The 20,560-nt window shown below is 43.1% G+C and overlaps 1 protein-coding gene across 1 annotated transcript; it reads left to right on the forward strand.

The window, feature by feature from the left end:
• The first annotated feature begins 38 nt into the window (after nucleotides 1–38).
• ATP6V0B (ATPase H+ transporting V0 subunit b) lies at nucleotides 39–17,176 on the forward strand. Its single transcript, XM_079980561.1, has 8 exons — nucleotides 39–197; nucleotides 10,974–11,022; nucleotides 12,037–12,120; nucleotides 12,811–12,888; nucleotides 13,600–13,669; nucleotides 14,304–14,355; nucleotides 15,563–15,753; nucleotides 16,568–17,176. The coding sequence occupies exons 1-8, from the start codon at nucleotides 131–133 to the stop codon at nucleotides 16,592–16,594; spliced, it is 618 nt and encodes a 205-aa protein (XP_079836687.1). The 5' UTR covers nucleotides 39–130; the 3' UTR covers nucleotides 16,595–17,176.
• The last annotated feature ends 3,384 nt before the right edge of the window (nucleotides 17,177–20,560 follow it).

Below are 20,560 nucleotides of genomic sequence, written 5' to 3' on the forward strand. Positions count from 1 at the left end.
TCCCAGCCGGCGAGAGGCGTCAGATAAACTTCGTCTGATCACGTGGAGCGTGGTTCCCGTCATTCTGTGGGTCAGGTGATTCCCGGTCGCGTTCAGTCCGTGCTGAGGACTCGTCGCCGCCGCCGCCGCCATGTCCGGGCTCGCGCTGCTGTATTCGGGACTGGGGCTGACCGCGGCCGCCACCATCACCGGCATCGGTTAGTGCTTTGAACGGGGAGCTGGGAGCGCCGCTGCGAGGGCCAACGCCGCTTTGCCGAAGTCCTCCTCTCCCCTCCCTTCGCCGGGGCTGTGTGCGGTTATACGCAAAGGAAATGGCTGTGGGAAATGGCTTGTCGTGGGCGGGCGGGCGGGCGCAGGGCGCGAGGGAGCACGCTTGGGGCGCTGGGGGTGGGATGCCGCCCTCCAGGCTCAGCGAATGTTTTTGGGTGCTGCTTGATCCGCGGTGCTGCCTTGCCCTACCCTAGTTTGCCCGTCAGGCTGTTCTCGGGGTTGGGGGGCGAGGCGACATCCCTGCTGGTCCGGAAGATACTGTACAATACTTGGTTCTCCTTGTCCATGACCTTCTCATAGTGAAGGTTTCCGGAGGGGCCCTCGCATGTGGGTTTCCCACGGCAGGCCCACCTCTTGTCGTTCTCCACATCCTTGGTCTCAAAAATAAAAATAGTTTAAGAGACGACTCCAGACTTCCACCATATTGGGCTCTGTGGTGCTCAGTTTGCTTCCTCATCTGTGAAAGCAGCGAGGGGTGGGGAAAGGCTTTCTTAATGGCTGTTCAGTGCTAGTTGTGAATTTTGATGCTGTGCACACCAATGACATTTTGATGTCTGAAAGTAGATCAAAAGAAGTGCATTTGGAGGAACTTTCTAAAAGTGCAGTGTTGTTTCCTTTTTTATGTGGTGAAATTTGAGCAAGGCCTAGAGGCTGTAGCCTTGGAACCAGGGGACCTGTGGCAGAGTCTGAAGCTGCTGTCCCTTAGTTATCTTTAGTATCAAAGCAATTGCACTTTAATGAACTCCTGACTAGCTATGTAAATGTTTATACATTGACAGGATTACTGGGTCTTAATGTTGATATATATCTTTTCCTTCACTACCAAACATTGATTTCATTGTTCATCATGGTTTCGATGTTAACCATCCTAGCATTGGTAAGAAGTTCTGCATGTTTTTGGGTGAAGGAGACTTGGCTCACCAATAGCCTGGATTCATTCTTGCTGGAGAGATATTTGCATTTTCTGGTAGTCTCTACATTTGTTCAGGTGATAATTTGTTCTTGGTGAGCCCATGCAGATATGCTGTGTCCTTATTCTAAACAAGGAACAATTCAGAAAGTCCTCCATCATGAGTTGAATGACATATTTGTTCTTGTATTGTGTGGTTGCAATTTATTGGGAACCAAAAAAGCGTTAACACTGTTGGGGGAAATGTGATGAACCATGCAAAAGGTGCACAGTGGACTCATCCCCTCCCCCTTCAGTTTGTTTTGTCAACAAGCTTTGGAGCAGTTGTCCTACAACAGTCCTGTCCCAGCTCTCTGGGAGCTGTTGGTGGCTTTAACTGGATTAGCCCAGCTGATTTGGTTAAGACTTCACCAGTCAGGGTTGTGGAATGACAAACAGCAAACTAAGCTCTGACCTTCTGATTCAAACTCAGTTTCTTTAAGGTCATTTTACCAATTGGACACAGACCTTGCTTAGAAGCAGAGAGTTTCTTACTGGTTCCTGTTGGGACTAAGCAGTCTGCTCACGTATACCACTCTACTCAAACAGTACTCCATTTCCTTTTCTCCTTCATTATATCTTATTTGCAGCTAGGGTTCTTCTGCCCCTCCCCTCCTCTTTTTGCTACTTTCCAGTGGTAAGTATGACTCTTAGTTCCCCTTTCAGATCAGCATGGATGGGAAGAACAGAACTTCTCCTTTTCTAGCCATGTTTACTACAACTGTACCAGGGAGGACGTTAACATTTTCCTTTCTTTTCAGTAGGATGTGAGCATAGATGCCTCATGGTGGGTCTCTGAGTATCGCCCTGTCTTGGCTTCTGTGGACCCTGAACCAAGCATGATTCTGTTATTACTCTGGGACATTCATGCACCTGAGCTAGGGTTTGTCAGACTGGTGGCTGGGGACTGTGGCCAGGAAGGAATGTGCTCTAAGTCGTGAGACATCTGTCCCAAAATGTGAGAAGCTATTTGACCTATAGATGGGCTACATAGGTAGAAATACCTTACCCCATCCCAATATATATCTGGAAGGGACAATGAAGAACTGTTTCCTATAACAGTACTTCAGTGTTCTGCCTCATGACTAAACTTGTTGGAGAGGAAGCAGAGCGGAGCACCACTTGAATGAATAAATGATGTATGTAACCGTACTCAGGGGGGGTAGCCTGTCATTTGACCTTGCTACTATAGGGAAGAAGCAGTGTGATGAATGGAGGTTTATTCACTGTGCTGTCTCTTCTTTTTTATGGTAGCTTTGGGTCACTGTTGTTGCAAAACAGTGACTTAACTTCTCAGATGTGATTGAATGATTAATAACTTGGAAGAGTCTTAAAGGTTTTGGATCTTAACCTTTAGGATCACAATCTTTAATGTGAAGGATTTACTGAAATATTATTCTCTCTAGGTTTTATGCTCGAAACACTGTTACAATTTTATTTTTTCATCATTGTTAAACGATTAATAAGATCAGTTGTACAGGCCAATTCTCAAAGCATCAGCAGAATCATGGCTTCACTGGTCAGTTTGCTGTTGTGCCAACTCTACTTTGTGTAATAAACTACACTTAACGTGGTTTTCCATAGTGTCTGCTAACAATTTTGGGACTTTGTATGGGTTGTCTGGGGGGCGGGGAGTTAATTTCCCCCAAGAATTCTTGTAGCTTTAAAACTTTTTACATGCACTGCATACAAGGGTGTCACTCATGTCTTTTGGCAGGATGATGAACCATTTGGTCTTGGACTTAGAGGTAGGATAGGTTTGTGTTGTTTTTTATACTATCTGGCCCAAATTTTAAGAGGGCTCCTGTACCTCTAGGAGTTTTACAGAAAGTAGTGTATTTTCATCAATTGCTGCAGCACTGCGTTGGGTAAAACAACTCTGAAAAAATGCTACCTGTATTCTGAAATAATGCATTCCAAAATAGTATTGGGCCTGAAAGTGGTAGTTTGCTTCCTTTCTTTGCAATTGCATATTCCATCCTTGCTATGTGTTATATACTTGTAATATAAATCAAGGGGGAGAAAAGTGAATGACTACTACCGCAATGGTAAAAAACATTAATTGTGACACTTCAAGCAAGAGACAAAAATCTGGAGCTGGTCCTATTGGAAGTAACATATCAAGATCAGCATTGTGGATCTGAAAAGTAGAGACCAGAATTCTGGGTGGGAATCTTTAGCCCACTTCCTGTTAGGCCTCACAGGGTGCCATGGAATTTTCTCCCCTTCTGAAAGTATAGAAAGAGACTCTCCAGTCTACTGAGTGTATTCTCTACTGCTTATAGTACAAATTGATTTGGAATATAGAGAGGGATTGTCCTAGCTAGTATCCACTTAGAAAGCAGTGAACAAATCCACATAAGGACAGGAAGCTTCTTTTGCCAGCTCGCTTCACACTTTTCTTGTGAAGAAAAGTAGAGGTGTCCTTAGGGTTCATTTTTGGCCCTTGGGTTCTCCTACAGTATGTAAAGAAGATCCTTCAAGCAGTGTGAGTAAACTACCGTTCAGCTGTGCTTTGTCTTATTATGCCTTTCCATTCCTGTATTCCTCCATTGTTGGGATGCCTTCAGATACATGATTGCTGACTTCAAAGTTCACATTGTGTACTGTTTCTGAATGATGCTGTTGTAGTACGTGAGGGTAGCTAGAATTACTGATATGTTTTCCTACCATGTTGTAAAGACTTGGGATGGATTACAAGAACCCCTCTTTTTTAGTAAGGTTCTTGCACTCAGTGGGATATGCCAAGGTTGCCCACCACCCCAGGATGTTTTATTTAATGCTGCTTAGCATGAAGCCATTGGTAAGGAGAATTTTGAGCTAATATTTGCCAGATTTAAAATTTACTTGTAAATCGGTATGCATTAAAATATAGCTTTAGTATAATATAATAAAAATATAACTATATTTTATGCAATAAATTATTATAACCAGAGAAAAAGCTTTAATTAATGCTAGTTGATCTAATTTTCTACATTAGAAAGGGGGACCATAAGTTCTCAAATTGTCCCATTTATTTGTCTGCTTTTGCTTAATTTTACTATTTCTCTTTAATTTCATTACTGTAGCAAGATACCAAACTCTATCAAACCATTCTCTCTTTTTTTAAATAATTTTTTATTAATTTTCCAATTTTAAAACAAAACAACATACAAACAAAAACAAACACACAAATATAATTTCATAACCTCATTTTCATAAACCTTCTTTCTCGGACTTCCCCATACCCCACCCTTCTTGCATCCTTATCTTGCAATTTTTCAGCAACCCTTTACTCCAATTAATTCAAACTTATTATCTTTCTCAATTTCATCTTAATTCATCAAACAGTTTCAGCTGTAATTCTGCATCTTCCTTTCCCTTGACATTTTAGCACTCATCAATTTTATAACAATTCTTAAGATAGGCTTTGAACTTCTTCCAATCTTCCTCCACCGTCTCTTTCTCTTGGTCACGGATTCTGCCAGTCATTTCTGCCAATCCCATAAAGTCAATCACTTTCGTCTGCCATTCTTCCAGTGTAGGTAATTCTTGTGTCTTCCAGTACTTTGCTAGGAGGATCCTTGCTGCTGTAGTGGCGTACATAAAAAAAAATCTTATCCTTCCTTGACACCAATTGGCCGACCATGCCCAAGAGAAATGCCTCTGGCTTCTTATGAAAGGTACATTTAAGTACCTTCTTAATTTCATTATAGATCATTTCCCAAAAGGCTTTAATCTTTGGGCAGGTCCACCAAAGGTGGAAGAAGGTACCTTCAGTCTCGTTACATTTCCAACATTTATTATTGGGCAAATGATAAATCTTCACGAGCTTGACTGGGGTCATGTACCACCTGTAAATCATTTTCATAATATTTTCTCTTAAGGCATTACATGCCGTAAATTTAATACCGGTGGTCCATAACTGTTCCCAGTCAGCAAATATAATGTCATGACCAATGTCCTGTGCCCATTTAATCATAGCTGACTTGACTGTCTCATCTATTGTATTCCACTTCAGCAACAAATTATACATTCTTGATAAATTCTTAGTATTGGATTCTAACAATTCTGTTTCTAGTTTCGATTTCTCCACCTGGAAGCCAATTTTCCTGTCTTGTTTGAAAGTCTCCATTATTTGATAGTAATGGAGCCAGTCTCGTACCTTAGACTTTATTTTCTCAAAACTCTGTAATTTAAATTTGCCACTTTCTTGCTCTAAAATTTCAAAATATTTTGGCCATTTAGATTCCATATTAAGTTTCTTCACCTCCTTAGCCTCCATTGGTGATAGCCACCTAGGAGTTTTATTTTCCAAGAAATCCTTATATCGAATCCAAACATTGTATAGTGCTTTCCTAACAATATGGTTTTTGAAACCTTTATGAACTTTAACCTTGTCATACCATATATATGCATGCCACCCAAATCTATTGTCAAATACTTCCAAATCCAAAATGTCTGTATTCTCAAGAAGTAGCCAATCTTTCAACCAGCAGAAAGCTGCCGATTCATAGTACAATCTTAAGTCCGGCAGGGCAAATCCCCCTCTTTCTTTTGTATCAGTTAATATCTTGAATTTTATTCTGGGCTTTTTGCCCTGCCAGACAAATTTAGATATGTCTTTCTGCCACTTCTTGAAGCAATCTAGTTTATCCACAATTTGTAATGTCTGAAACAAAAATAACATTCTAGGCAATACATTCATTTTGATCACAGCAATTCGGCCTAACAAGGAAAGCTTCAAGTTTGACCATATTTCTAGATCTTTCTTAACCTCTGTCCAACATTTATCATAATTATCTTTAAATAAATTCACATTTTTAGATGTCATATTAATCCCCAAATATTTTACTTTCTTTGCCACCATTAACCCAGTTTCACTTTGAAACCTCTCTCTTTCAACATTTGTTAAATTTTTTCCCAAGACTTTAGTTTTTTGTTTATTCAGTTTAAATCCTGCCACCTGGCCAAAAACTTGAATTAATTTTAAGACTCTTTTTGTACTAGTATCTGGCTCTTGTAAAGTCAATACTAAGTCATCTGCAAATGCCTTCAATTTATATTGTTTGGCTCCGACCTGAATTCCTTTTACCAGCTGGTCCCCCCTAATCATATTCAACAAGACCTCCAGGACTGATATAAAAAGTAATGGGGGTATTGGGCACCCCTGCCGTGTCCCTTTTTCTATAGAAAGTTCTTCAGTAACCACATTATTTACAATTAACTTTGCTTTTTGTTCAGAGTATATTGCACCTATACCATTTTCAAACCTTTGGCCTACCCCCATCCCATGGAGATTCTTCTTCATGAAGTTCCAAGAAATATTATCAAAAGCTTTCTCCGCGTCCACAAAAATTAAAACTGCCTTTGTATTGATATTTACTGTCAGCAGTTCCATAATATCAATTATATTCCTTACATTATCTGATAAATGTCTTCCTGGGAGAAAGCCTGCCTGGTCCTTATGAATCTCCTCCACCAGCACCCTCTTCAGTCTTTTTGCTAAAATGTCAGCAAATATTTTGTAATCCACATTAAGTAATGATATAGGGCGGTAGTTCTTGATCTGATTCTTTTCAGTTTCAGTCTTTGGTATAAGTGTAATAAAAGCTTCTTTCCACGATTCTGGTGCCTTTTTCCCCTCTAATATTTCATTACAAACCTCCTTCAATGGCTGTATTAACCATTCCTTCAAAACTTTATAATATCTGGAGGTTAGTCCATCTGGGCCTGGATTCTCATTCTGTTGAAATGATTGGAAAATACCATTTCACTTCCAAAATATATATTTTGGCAGCAGCTAATAAAACCCAAATAAATTTTCATGTTCTGATCTCACATCTTCATTAGGATATTCCAGAAAAATTATTAGCAGATTTATAAGTATGTGATATGCAATTATAATTATATAAATGCATCTAGTGGTCTTTCCTACCAAATTCCTAATTTTGTCTCATGTCCATCAGACATTAATATAACCCTCAACTGTTTCCCCACATTTCCAATATATTCCACTAATGTCTTTGGTTATATGTTTGGTGAATATTTGAATATAATTTGATGTGGTATCTTTTATATAAAAAAAAAAAGAATTAAATTGAATATAATCTGGAGCTTTGGGCAGTGATGTTATTGACATAACACCAAGCTGTATATGTTGTTAACTAAATGAACGGGTACTACTATTTTGGTTTTAGTTAACATTGACACATTTTGGTGGAGTGGATGGTTAAACAAACTAGATTTGAATTTAGGCAAGTTGAAGATAGTTCTGGTAGATAGTTCTGGACTGGTAGCAGCCCTGCCTCTATTAGACAGAAGTGACAGTCACCGCATCAAACTAGTTAGGTGTCTAGAAGTACCGTACCCTTAAACCCTGTCTTATTATTTGTCAGGCAGGTTTGGGGGTTTCCAGGAGCACCTTTAATCAACTACATCTATTGTGTAGCTGTGTAGCTTTCTGGAGAGGAAGGCTCTAGCTATGCTTTTTGATATTTTGTAACCAGTACTGTAGTATGGATCTTCCAGAAATTTTTGAATTAGATACCTTTCTGGGAAACTTTCTTATGCTATTAGGCTAATTTACACTGTAGATAATTCAGTTTGTGTTGGAAACTTTTATTACACTCCCAATTTAGCATGTTCATTTTTCTAATATTTTGTAAACAAAGCAAAAAAACTTGGGCATTGGCAAGCTTGCCTGTGTTTGCAGTTGGCATCCAACTCACAAAATGGGGGGAGGGGGGGATTCCACAGCAAAATAAATCACTGGTAAATTTTCCATTCCACATCTTTGTTTGTAACTGCCGGGTTTGACTACTTTTTGTAAGGAAGACTGCAAAGTGCAGTTAATACAAAATGGCATCAGATTACGGTATCTTATGCTAACTCTCTCAGTGTTGGTGGCATGGCTTGGCAAGGAAGGATGCTATGCCACACTCCCCTCTTCTCCAACCTTCACCTGGGTTGCTCCAAAAGAACACTTTGCCTTCATGGGGCCCCGTTCCCCCCTTGTGCATAGACTATTAACCTGCACAGCATACAAATTTGAATAGATTCTGCTCCTAGTTCTTACCTAAATGTCAGAAAGAGTGTAGCTCTCCCTGGGTGTATATGCCCATTATCTCTCTCTCTCCAGTGTTGCTTTCAAAGCCTGCGTGTGCAGGAAAAGGCAGCAGGCTGTCGGCTCCTGGTGCCAATTTTTTCTGAGATCAGAGTCTGTTGCTGCTGAGTGAAGGGTCTGGAGTTGGCAGTGCCTGGGGCTTAAAGCTGTCGCTTGGAGCAGGCTGCACACCTATGAGCAGATAGGCTTCTGCTCACGGGGATGTGAATATGACCCTGATGAGCTCTGAGCCATTGAATAGAGTCTTCAGTTTCCTGACCCACTTTCATCTGCTTCCCCATACATGGTTAATTCTACCAGACTTGTTTTTGGTGTGGTGTATTATATCTACAATGCCTCCTGATAGCGACTTCACACCCTCTGTTGAACTGCCTTGTTGTCTAACACTTCCTAATGTCAATGCTATTTTTAAAAAATACATCAAAGGGTCACCCTACTTGCATTCTCTCTTTAGTTATTCTCCATGGGAGCCAATCTATCCTTTCTTCCCCAGTTCTGTGGCTCATTTGTTCTCTATCCTGCCCCATGATGCTCTGTTTCTGCAGCCTTGCTCTTTCTTTCTCAGCTCCTTCCCACCTCTGTCTGTCTGTGTTTTTTTTCACATTGTCAGGCTCACAGGAGGATAGTTCTGCCTGGACCTTGCAAGTGGAACATTTGCATCCTGTGACTGTCCCATCATATTCTGTTCATATATCCCGAAATACAGTTCCCATCATCATGTCATTGACTCATCTTCTTCCACTCTGCTTCCCAGTCTGAGGTTGTGGGGTGATTTTCCCTTCCTGTCTGCAGTATGTGATACTGCTAACTTTTTCACAGCTGGTTTTCTTCCCCATTCATGCTCTTCATCCAGCCCTTTAAAAGGAGAAAATGGTTTTTGGATGAAAAAAGGCCCCTAGAGCCAAGATTGCTGTGAATGTGAAGGTACAGCATTCTTGCTTATCTAAGAATGAAAGCTGCTGGGGATCCTTTTGGTATTGTTAATAATAATAATAACATTTATCAGTCACTTTATGCAATAAAAAGTCTCAAAGCAACTTGACAAATTAAATTACAACACCATTTAAAGCCAGAGAAGTTTAAAGCAGCGAGAATATATAGTACATAAAATGCACATTCATCAACAAATTAATAAGGACCAAGTCCTACCCACGCCACTAAAAGATGGGCACCACCATAGGAGGCAACATTAATTAACCAAAGGTCTTGGCTTGCTGCACCTAAAAATTGACTTCTGAAGAAGTGTGCATGCACACGAAAGCTCATACCAAGAACTAACTTAGTTGGTCTTTAAGGTGCTACTGGAAGGAATTTTTTTATTTTGTTTTGACTATGGCAGACCAACACGGCTACCTTCTTTATAGGCGATCATAGGAGATCTTTGTTACATTTTTCCAGTAAACTGAAACTTTCTAAATATTGGTAAAGATGTAAATCACTTGTTACCCAAGCCAATGTGTTGTATCAGGAGCTATTGTTTAGATTTTGAGGATAGACATAGACAAAGATACATTAATGATAGGTGGAATGGTTACATCTCTTGAGTTTTTCTATAACTGCCAATTGTGCCATTAGGAAGCTTCCATCATAGCTACACAGAACATCCTGCCCATACATTGGTGGCTGTTATCTTGCCTTTGGTGAGCCTGGCTTCTGCACGGGCCTGACAGAAGTCGAAAGTGATTGTTTGAGGTCCAAGGTGTTGTATTCCTATGTGGGTCAGTGCTGCAGCACTCAGAAGATAAAGAGTGAGGTAGCCAGTATGGTACCCCAAATGTTATTTTTGCACTACTGACTGGAGATGATGAGAACTGGAGTTGCACGGCATCTAGAGCAGTGCTCCCCAACCTTTTTATCGCTGCGGACCGGTAAATGTTTGATACGTTTTCCGTGGCCCGCTTATTTTGAGCTGAGTCCCCCCCCCCCCCGTGCACTTACCTCACAGCAGCTTCTCTTCAGTCCCCGCGTCTCCGACCTCGAGTCCTCAGTCCTCCCGTGGTGCCTCCTCCTCGGCCAATGGCATGAGGTTTGCCTTTCTGCCAATCAGGAAGTGGGAGGACCCGCTCCCTGATTGGCCAGGAGGAGCATCAGTGTAACAATAGCGAATTTTCATTCGCTATTGTCACACAATGGGCGGGCTTGAGAGGGCACAATGCTCTGCGCCTCGGCTGCCCGCCACAGTGAAATGATTAGAAGTTCCTCAGGCGGCCCGGTGCCGGTTGATCCACGGACTGGCACCGGGCCGCAGCCCGGGGGTTGGGGAACACTGATCTAGAGGATGCTCACATTGGCTACCCTGGAACAGAGAGGGGCAAGACTTCCTGTTAGTGCTGAAAGGATTTTAAAAAGTGTGCTGGTAGGAAGTCTGTAGGATAGGATTCCTTTTCTGTCTCTTATTTCTAGTAAGTAGTAACCTTTTGGGTCTTGTTAAACAGAGCACAATAGAAAGGAATAAGTGATAGTTTCCCCATGAAAGAGGTGATTTGGAAAGGGGCAATTTGTGGTGTAAGCTGTATGAAGACTATATAAACCCTTTCTGCTCTCCCTGTGGGAGATCAGCACTGGTGGCAAGGTGTGAGCATCACAGATTGAGCTTTGAGGAGACCAAGACAAAAGGCGGAATCATTCTGTGTTTCTCTTGTTTTTCAGGAATCTGCTACACAATATTTGACCTTGGTTTCCGTTTCGATATAGCATGGTAAGATGGCACTTTTTCCTAGAGGCTGGGGTTGGAGTAGCATGGGGAACAGTAACTTATTGGTGTTTTCAGCAATATATCGGGGAAGAAAGCATGAGGAAAAGCAGTAATTTCCCTTCGCATTTTCTTTTCCATGCGCGTTAATTACTGAAAGCCCAACAGTGCTCTGCTCTGAGGAGTGGTAGGCAGGCAGACGTTTGCATGGTTGCTTCCACAGGCAGGCTGTGTCTCCCACCCCCCTTCCCCTGTTGGTTGACAACAGTATTGATGGCAGTGTCCCATTTCACTAGTCGATGCTGCTAATTGCCTCATTTTGCCTGCAGGTCAGCTGGCTGCCTCTCCTCTTCCCCTGATGTTGAAAGCCACTTGTCCCTGTGCTTAGCTAGGTTACAGGCCCTGTGCTGCTCAGATTCTGTTGGCACATCTGCACACACATCTTGAACATTTTTGGAGCACTTTTTTCTGTGCTTCTGGACTATTGCTTGGGCCTGAAAACAGATGCTTCTCCATGTACCCACTAGTTTTAATGGTATAGGATTAGTAGTCTTGAGGACTTACCATGACCCATATCCTGCTTCTGCTAGTTCAAGAGCTAACCAAAGAGAGCTGTATTGAACAGCATCTTAAGAAAGTATCAAGCTCACCCTGCTTTCATGGACCTCCTTTCCTGTTGGCTAAACTAGCCTAGTGTTGCTTGGGCTTAGCACAGCTTTTCTACAGTGTTGTTTTGTAGTCCAAACTATAACAAATAACACCTTTCCTAATGGGTTATGAAGTCTCCTAGTTACTGCTGAAGAGGCAAGGCCTTCTGGCTGCCACCCTGGGCAGCAGGCGTTAGTTCTCTTTTACCCCTTACCAATTGTGCAGGAGGGGTAGACTGACCTGACCAAGTTCTGTCCAGAAATGGGGTGGATTGGTTTAACTAGGGCTGCTTCTTACCTGTGGGTGTTATGACTTGATGCTATGATGGAGAAAGGAATAGAGTATTCATAAGGTAATTCCTCCTATGTACAGGTTCCTGACAGAGACCTCGCCATACTTGTGGTCCAACCTGGGCATTGGGCTGGCCATCTCATTATCAGTGGTGGGTGCTGCCTGGTGAGTACTTCATCTCTCCCAGCCCCTAGCAATCTGTTAATGGACATCATTCCTCAACCAATACTGCTGAGCCCTACTTTGGGCTTCCATTTTGGGGGGTTAGTCCCAAGGCACAGTCTGAGGGCACATGATGCTGCCACTTCACCAAAGGTCTGTGTCTGGTCAGTGCCTGGAGGGAGATCCCCAAACTCTGTCTGGACCCTGGGATTGTCATCTGAGACCCTTTTCTGCCTGATGCATCAAAGGCAGACTCAAAGAGTGGTGATGAGAGAACAGGCCTTTTCTGCAGCTCCCCAACTATGGAGTGTGGCAGCAATTCTGTCATAGTTCAAGTACCGGACAGATACAGTTTTGTTTCCCTGGGCATTTGGGAAGCACCAATGATTGGATATTCCCCTTACTCTGCCTGCATTTTTAATATGCTTATATGTTTACTGTATTCTATTATTGTTGTAAATCACCCTGGGAATTTTGGGATTCAATAAACCTAACCTAACTTCATGTACACCACCGTGACTTCTATGATGGAAGAAAGTCAAGATATAAGTGTACTTAAATAAGTGTAGTGCTGGGCATTAATGAATAATAAAATGATTTTGGTAGGGTGCAATCTAAGCAAGCCGTCCCCCCCTCCCCTTTGCTGCCTATCAAGTACCACTCCTCTAACCGCTTCTGTAACTATTTTTTCAGGGGCATTTACATTACTGGATCCAGCATCCTTGGCGGTGGTGTCAAAGCACCTAGGATCAAAACCAAAAATCTGGTCAGGTGAGCGGACCCCCTTGTTCAGCATATATTCCACAGGTATAGGTACTGCAAAGTCCAAACGCTCACTTGCCCATCCTTGATATGCCTTGTTTCCTGCTGCACAGATTTTAAAAAATTGTACATTCCTGAATTGGCTTCTGTGTACCATAAAATCCTTGTGAGAGCTAGGCATTGAGTTTGATCCAGCACAGGTGTGGGGACCCTCAATGCTTGCAGGGCAAAAGATGGAACTGGGCACAGCAAAATACAAAGAAAAAGCAAATAAATAAAATCCCCTCTAGTTCAGTACACTACCTGTTCCTCACCCCTGGCTTAATGGGTGGGGTGTGAGAATAGGGGTGTGAGCACCTTGTGGAAGGATCTGCTTTGGGCCGGCGCTGCCTATGCTCAGAAACACTCTGCCTTAAGTGTCAAGCAAAGACTTTAAACAAATGAATCAGCTTTGCTTTTGGGGGAACAATGTGTGCTCTGAAACTTGCTGCTTCCTTGGTTGCCTGGTCCTTCTCAGGCTGCTGCCTCATCTGCAAGGTTACCACCTCATTCCTAGCTAGCCAGGGGAAGGAAGGAGGTGGTTGGGAAGCCAAGGAGGGTCCCAGTGGTAGATGTGCCTTTGGAGGCCAGCCCATTCCTCCCTCTCTCGTTCCCTGGTCCCATGCCCACATTGTCACCCTTGAGATGTTGCAGCTGCTAATCTGTGTTTTCTCCTGGCAGCATCATCTTTTGTGAAGCTGTGGCCATCTATGGAATCATCATGGCCATCGTCATCACCAACATGGCTGAGGTAATGGGGGGGGGGCAGGGGCTGGCTTGCATGGGAGGGACACGGTTGTGTGCCAAGTCTCGCTCTTGGCCATGCTCCACGGTGTCTGATTTGAAGGGAGCTGAGCTGTTGCCAAACGGAGGAGGGCAAAGAAGGTAATCACAGAGGTATTGATGGAGTCCAGGCAACTGTGGAGCCAAGTGCTATGCTGGGTAGAAGCCCAGTTGCAGGAGGCAATCCTGGCTCATGCCTCTGAGCAAAAGTTTTCTATCCTTGTAGGGGAGAACAAGCCCTGACTAATTGCTCTTGAAGCAGGGGCTGGTATCGACACAGGGACATAGTATTGACATAGAGAGAAATAGGAGTTATTTTCACCTGGGATAAATCCCACTACTGAGCCATAGATTGCCCAAGACCTTGGAGTAAGGTTAACCTGCATCTGGCAGATGTTTAGAGTTATGAGCTTATGAGGAATGAGGCACCTTGGTGGGCCGCAGTCCTCTCAACTCCCTTTCCCCCTGCTGCAATTCTGAAAAGGGTACGAGTTTATTTCAACTCAAGTCTGGATAGTTCCTATCTACAGTGACGTGCCTTAATGCCACATCTAATGTCTTTGTCAGAGACTTGCTTATTAAAATCCTTCCTTTCCTTGCAGCAATTTTCGGGCAGAACCCCTAAGGCGATTGGCGTCCAGAACTACCATGCAGGTAGGCTGGGTTTGTGGGGACTGGGGATAGGCAGGCATAATGGTTCTTGCCCTTGCAATATCATCAGGCGCCCCTTGTTACGTAGGAAACCTAGGAGGCTGTCTTATAGCAAGTCAGCCCATTGATCCATCAAGGCCAGTGTTGTCGACACTGACTGGCAGCAGTTTCTCAGGGGCTGCCAGCCCTACTTAGATGCACTAAAGATTGAACCTGGAACCTGCTCTATCTCTGAGCTGCAGCCCTTCCCTAGTTGAACTGTGTCTTGGCACAAGTTCACCTGCAGTAGGACAGCTTTTTTCCAATAGGCCACCGAACATTGTCTGACAAGCAGGGGGTATATGTATTATCTCCAGTTGATTTTCTGGCTTTGCAAAGCTCCCTACCGCCATGTTGCAGTATCTGATGTGCCAACTATATCTGTGCTGTCACCCTGGGGTGGTGGGTATATCATCTTTTGTCATCTCAGAAGAGACCAACACATCTTGACATGTTTGCTGGCAGCAGTTGTCCTCTTGGATGGCTATAGTGGCAATGCTATTCTTGTGGCATGCCACAGATGCAAGCCTGAGCGAGGTGTGAGCTGGGCCAAGATGCTGACTTTGTCTGTCTCTAAAGTCTTTAGAATTGTGACATCTAATACCACCCTGTGGCCTGGGAGGCTTTCTAGTGCTCCAGAAATAACTAAATAAATAGTATATAGCCATTGTTCTGCTTAAATAGTGTTACTGTCACCACTCTTTGCTTTGCTGCATTTCCCCTGAGTGAGTCAGGAACACCTTTAAACTTTGTAAATCTGAACCCAGTAGTCTGGTTCATGATTAAGGTGTGGCGAGGGAGGGTGACAGGGAGAGCTTTCTCCAATAAATAAGGAGCCCGTGCACCAGTTGCACTAAATTCCTAAGAACTGGTTTATTTTATTTGTGGATTAAAAGGTTTGCATATAGAAAGCAAGGGTTAATATACATAACATGCACCTTTTCTTCCTAAGGAAAAATCAGTTTGTGTGTGAGTTTGGGAGGGAAATTGTTACAATTTCTTGTTACCTTATTTCCATCTGCAGATAATGCATAACAAGGACAGGCTTAGAAGAAAACATAAGGGCCTTCATCCTAACGGTCTCTGAGGCCAGTCTTGTCAGGCCTGCAATGATCATCAATTGAAAATATAACTGGGTGCCGCCCATTCCTAATACTCTTTCCTCCCATAGGTTTCTCCATGTTTGGGGCAGGCTTGACTGTGGGCCTGTCCAATCTCTTCTGTGGTATATGTGTGGGCATTGTGGGCAGTGGTGCAGCATTGGCAGATGCCCAGAATGCCAGCCTCTTTGTCAAGATCCTAATCGTGGAAATCTTTGGCAGTGCCATCGGACTCTTTGGAGTCATCGTGGCTATCCTGCAGGTGAGTCTCTCCGGCCTTGCTATCCCCAGACAGTCTTGCCCATTCCCACCTCCTAAGCAGAGGTAGAAGGAAGAATTTAGAGAGGATGAAGGTTTGGAAATGCCAGTAGTCATGCCTAGACTGCTCTTTGCAGATTAGCGAAACAAAAAAGAATTTCAAAAACTAATTTGTTCCTTCAAAGGGGCTCTCATCTACTCTTAAGTTGCGCCCAATATTTACTGGTTCGGTAGGTTAGGTAGTTATCTCGCGGTGCTGGTGTTGCTTTAAGGAATCCCCAAGCCATCCCTGCTTCAGGGCAAGGAAGAGGCAAGTCCTTTAATGGGTCTGTGTGGCTCAACCTTCAGCCTTCTTCAATGACAAGAAGCTTCCCTGTCCATAAGATCTACTATGGCTCTGTCTCTTCAGCCTCCCTCTCCACAACTATTGCCCTTCACTTTTGGCTGCTGCTCTGTGCACCTGTCCTGAACAGCCATATTTCCTCATGATCATGTACAGGTGGATGCATTTGCAGTGTTAAAAAGCTGCTACATGCGACAAATATGATAGCATGCCCAGTTTGCATTTCACAGTCCGTAATCGGTAGTTAATGGTTTACTGTGAAGGCACAGAAGGCTCCCAATTTGCTCCTCCCTTCTAGTCAGCAGGAGCAACAAATCACCATTCCTGGCCTGGGGGTTGCTGTTTGTTTCACTCCAAACACTCTTAAGCCAAAAACAAATCCTGGCATTATTCTTGGCAATAGTGGGGGTACGTAGGGGAGCTTAATTCATGGCCCCTGTGTTTTCTTACCTTCTCTCCTTTTTGTCTTTTGCAGGTGTCTAAAGTGAAAATGGGCGACTAAGCCCTTTGCCACCAGCCTGTCTGCCAGCTGCAGACTCTGTACATATTTATTTAATGTCTTCTGTTGGCTTGGGATGGAGCTTGGTGTATAAATTTATTCCCATGATCTTTCCCTGCGAGGCCGTGGAAGAACCTGACCTATTGATGTGTGTGTGAGAAAGAATCTGTCCTCCTTTCCTTCCATCCTTTCCTGCTCCACTTCCCCTGAAAGAAGGGGCTGGATGGACCTAGGAGAAGGAGCCTAGAGTCTTCCAGCCCTTGCACTCTTTGTGGCAACCACTGCCAACAGCAATGCCATGTTCTGTGAAATAAACTCATCCGTGTCCCAAGTAGTTTCCCTTCCTTGTGCGCCCCATGCTGCTGTGCCCCTCCTGCTACCCCGGCTCCTGCTGCCTCTCACAGTCCACATTTTCTGGAACAGCCAGTGGTACTGGCTGAAGATTTGGCTCTGCAGGCTATGGGAGGTGCCCTCCTAGGTACATCTGTTCCATAGTGAAGGGGTGCATAGGAGCTAAAAGTTGTGATTTTTTGAGTTCCCTGAAACTTCACAAATGATTGGTTAATTAAAATTAATTATGGGAAATGTCTTGTACTGTGATTAATAGTTGCTGTTTCTCTGTGGTGTGCCTGCTGTTCATCAAACTGCTCAATGCAGGGGTGGGCAAACTTCAGGCTTATCTGATTGTCTTTGTTTCTTTAACTGGAATCCAAAATCTACTAACCAGGGGCAAAATAAAGATTATTATTTTTTTTTAGAAGGGGTTCCTCTGAGCCCATTTTGAATCCTAGGAATTGGTTTTCAGTACTAGAACGGAGCTCATAGTCCTTCTGCCCAAGTCTTCTCCTGCGTAACTTTCATCATTTCAGCGGCCAAATTTAGATGGGAAAGGTCATTTTGTTACTTCCTTTAGACAACTGATAGTTGAAAAGCCCTGCTGGTTGATTGCAAATCACTCAGAGGTCTGATAGAGCCTGTGAGGTAGGTGCAAAGGCTGTAACTGGCCCAAGGTCACCCAGTGAGCTTCATGACTTGAGTGGGGATTTGAACCCTGAAGTTTTAAAGTGTTGTAAACTTTAAGGGTTTTTCCCCCCTTTATAATGTGGTATAGAAATGAAATTAATCATCATCAAACATCATCCCTGAGAAAGAAAATGAGACCTGGACATTCCATTGTGGCAGCCACAACCTAGGTTTAAATTACCATTTAGCGATTAGCTTATATATCTTGAGTTTCTACACTGGACCCCCATGGATTGGAGGTTCCCTCTCCCAGGGTAAAGAGTATTCCTGCTACCTCTTCCCAGGGGTGGCTAGTTTTGCAGTCCTAGGACCATGAAGCATATTAATTTACAAAACTGTATTTGTATCCTATCTTGGGAGTTGCCAAAGGCAGCTTTCAGTTAAAGCAAAACTTAGCTGAAAATTAGAAGCCAGAGAGTCACATTGCAGAAGGGGAAACACTTCTTATGGTAGGATGAATCTAAAGATCTTATAGCTTAAGCCCTGAGCAGGATTTGCCATCTGTAATCCAATCCCATGCCAGCCTTACCTGGTAACTGTAAGGGTGGGAGGAAAGAGCTGGATTCCAGGCAGCAAAATTTGTTATTTTCCCTGCAAAGTTTAGATAGTCAAATGGGGGGGGTATTGTGATATATTCTTATTTTAAGGAATATATAAAAAAAAGAAAACTGATTCTGTTTGCTTGTTATTTCATTATTTACAGCAAGTCTTCACTGTTCTGATTGGCTCAGTGCTTTTGGAGAGCAACAGAGCTGTGCTTATTTTTCTACAGGAACTTAAAAAATTATGTGGCAGGGTGTTTAGTGTCACCTTTTGGGTTCCTTGCTGGGACAGAGCCCCACCCTGGGAGATTTCCTGAAACACTTTTGACAACTGTATATTTAGCCTCTTTTCCACGTTTCCCACTACTCTGAGTAAAAACACTTGAATTTACATGTGTGAGCCATTCTGCTGTTTGTTCTGAAGGCAAAGATGCTCCTTTGGGACACTCTCGGCACTTCTCAATGACATAACTGGTGTTCATCTAAATAAAGCTTTTAAGAACATTGCTAGTGGGGCAAGATATGACCCATATAAGCTAGAGCAGGGCTACCAGATGGGGTTGCATGTTCCCTTGCTCTCCATAATTTGATTGTCAAACTGTAGCTTTATCAGCATGTGGTTATAAAAGTCATCAAAGGATAGAGAACATCATCTTTATGTTGATGATACCCCGATGCTCTCTCATAGGCTGACTGAAATGGATTCATTTAGTGTTTAAAAAATGATGTAGGTCAGGTGGTGGAAGAAGCCCTCCAGTAAATGGCTCTGTCAAGGACGTTTCCTTCAGTTCAGATCTGTACATGTTTTGATAGCTAGATGTGATGGCTTGTGTAAATTTAGAGGACATAGAGCCTCAAATTTCAGTTCAGCTTGATAACTGACAAGCCTAACATCTTGCTGTGGGGCAAAACGGATTTCAAAAGACAAACATTGTTTTGTCTAGTGCCACATACATTCTTTCCTGGTGATGTATTTACAAAATCTTTCCTATTTAAAACATATAGGACTATAACAATATGTCCAGAATAGCCTTAACACAAACTGGAGTTGCTATAGGTGGGGATGAGGGATTTATTCTCCTAACCTTTAAGCTGCGCTACAAGACTTACCTGCTTTTGAATGCAGCCCGGTGGTCCCTACACAACATTTCTTAAGCACTGAGATATGCATAACAAGTCTCTTCAAGGTCTGCATCTCAGTTACTTGTGATGGCTTCGTTTGCCTGCAGTTCATACTCTTAATGTTCTTCTTATTGTGATTGCAGCTCGGGGGGGGGGCTTTTCTTTACATAGATAATAACTCAAAATTTGACCTGTACACGTAACCTCAGGTCCTTGATTTTGCATACCCCACTTCTGTATACTTAAATACAGTCATTGGGTGAGCAGTCAGTATCACAAGATGAATCTTGATCCAAACAAAACACCTACATTCTGATTGTCATATGTGAAATCATAGTAACTGTCACTGTTCCAAGAAATGGGCTAGTTTGGCTTTATTCTCATTGGAAATATGCTAGAGAAGTTGTGAGGGTTCCTTCAGATCAGGACAGGTTGCTGTTCTGTGGCATGAGTAGGGCCTGCTACACTGTAGCTCCACATTTCCCCCCTCAAAACATGTTGTGGTTACTCCCTTGAGGTGGCTTATCTTGCAGAGGCATAACCCTGGCGAGCCCATTGCTTTTTAGGAACCTTACACTGGCCTTGCGTGTTTCTGTGCTGCAGATAATTCTCTCTATTTAACAAATGTGTGTCCTGCCCTGTCTGCTATGTGCCAGGCTGATGGTAATAAAAGCAGCTTAAAAGAAGAACAGATTCCGACTAGTGAGCAATGGAAGTGGCAGCACAATCAAATGCTTGAAAATAAAAACAGCAGCAAACTACAAAACACTTCAACTGATATTTAAAAGGCTAGGAAAATAAAAGTCTAGGAAATTAAAAGGCTATGTGCGTCACATCAAAAAGGCATTGTAGTTTGGCACTAGGTGTGCTTTCTTGGGAAAGCATTCCAGTGATGTGCTAAAATGGTGAAGGCCCTTTCTGTAGTCCCCACCTGCCACCTGCTGTGTTTTTTCCTACACTGAAATGGTGTTGCCTCCTAGCACTATGTTAGGAGCTGTTGTCCTCAGGAATCTTGCCACACCATTTTTCTGAGGGTGTTTCTTTCCTTAGTGCCATGAGGTCCTGTGTCTCATGTGGATGACCTCTGAGGCGGTGCAGACTGGGCCTGAGCCTACAGAAGGAGTGAAAGTGAAGTCCTCCATTTTTCCTCTCTAGGAGGCTTAAGTACAATCACAGTGCTTTTGCTGGCTTAGTGTTGGCTCCCTGGGTGATTCTGCCACATCCCTGCAAATCTGCTGTAAGATGGAGAAAATCCACTCACTTTGGATGTTTGTAGAGTGCC

This window comes from Podarcis cretensis, assembly GCF_951804945.1.
Source record: "Podarcis cretensis genome assembly, chromosome: 6".
Classification (NCBI taxonomy): Eukaryota; Metazoa; Chordata; class Lepidosauria; order Squamata; family Lacertidae; genus Podarcis; species Podarcis cretensis.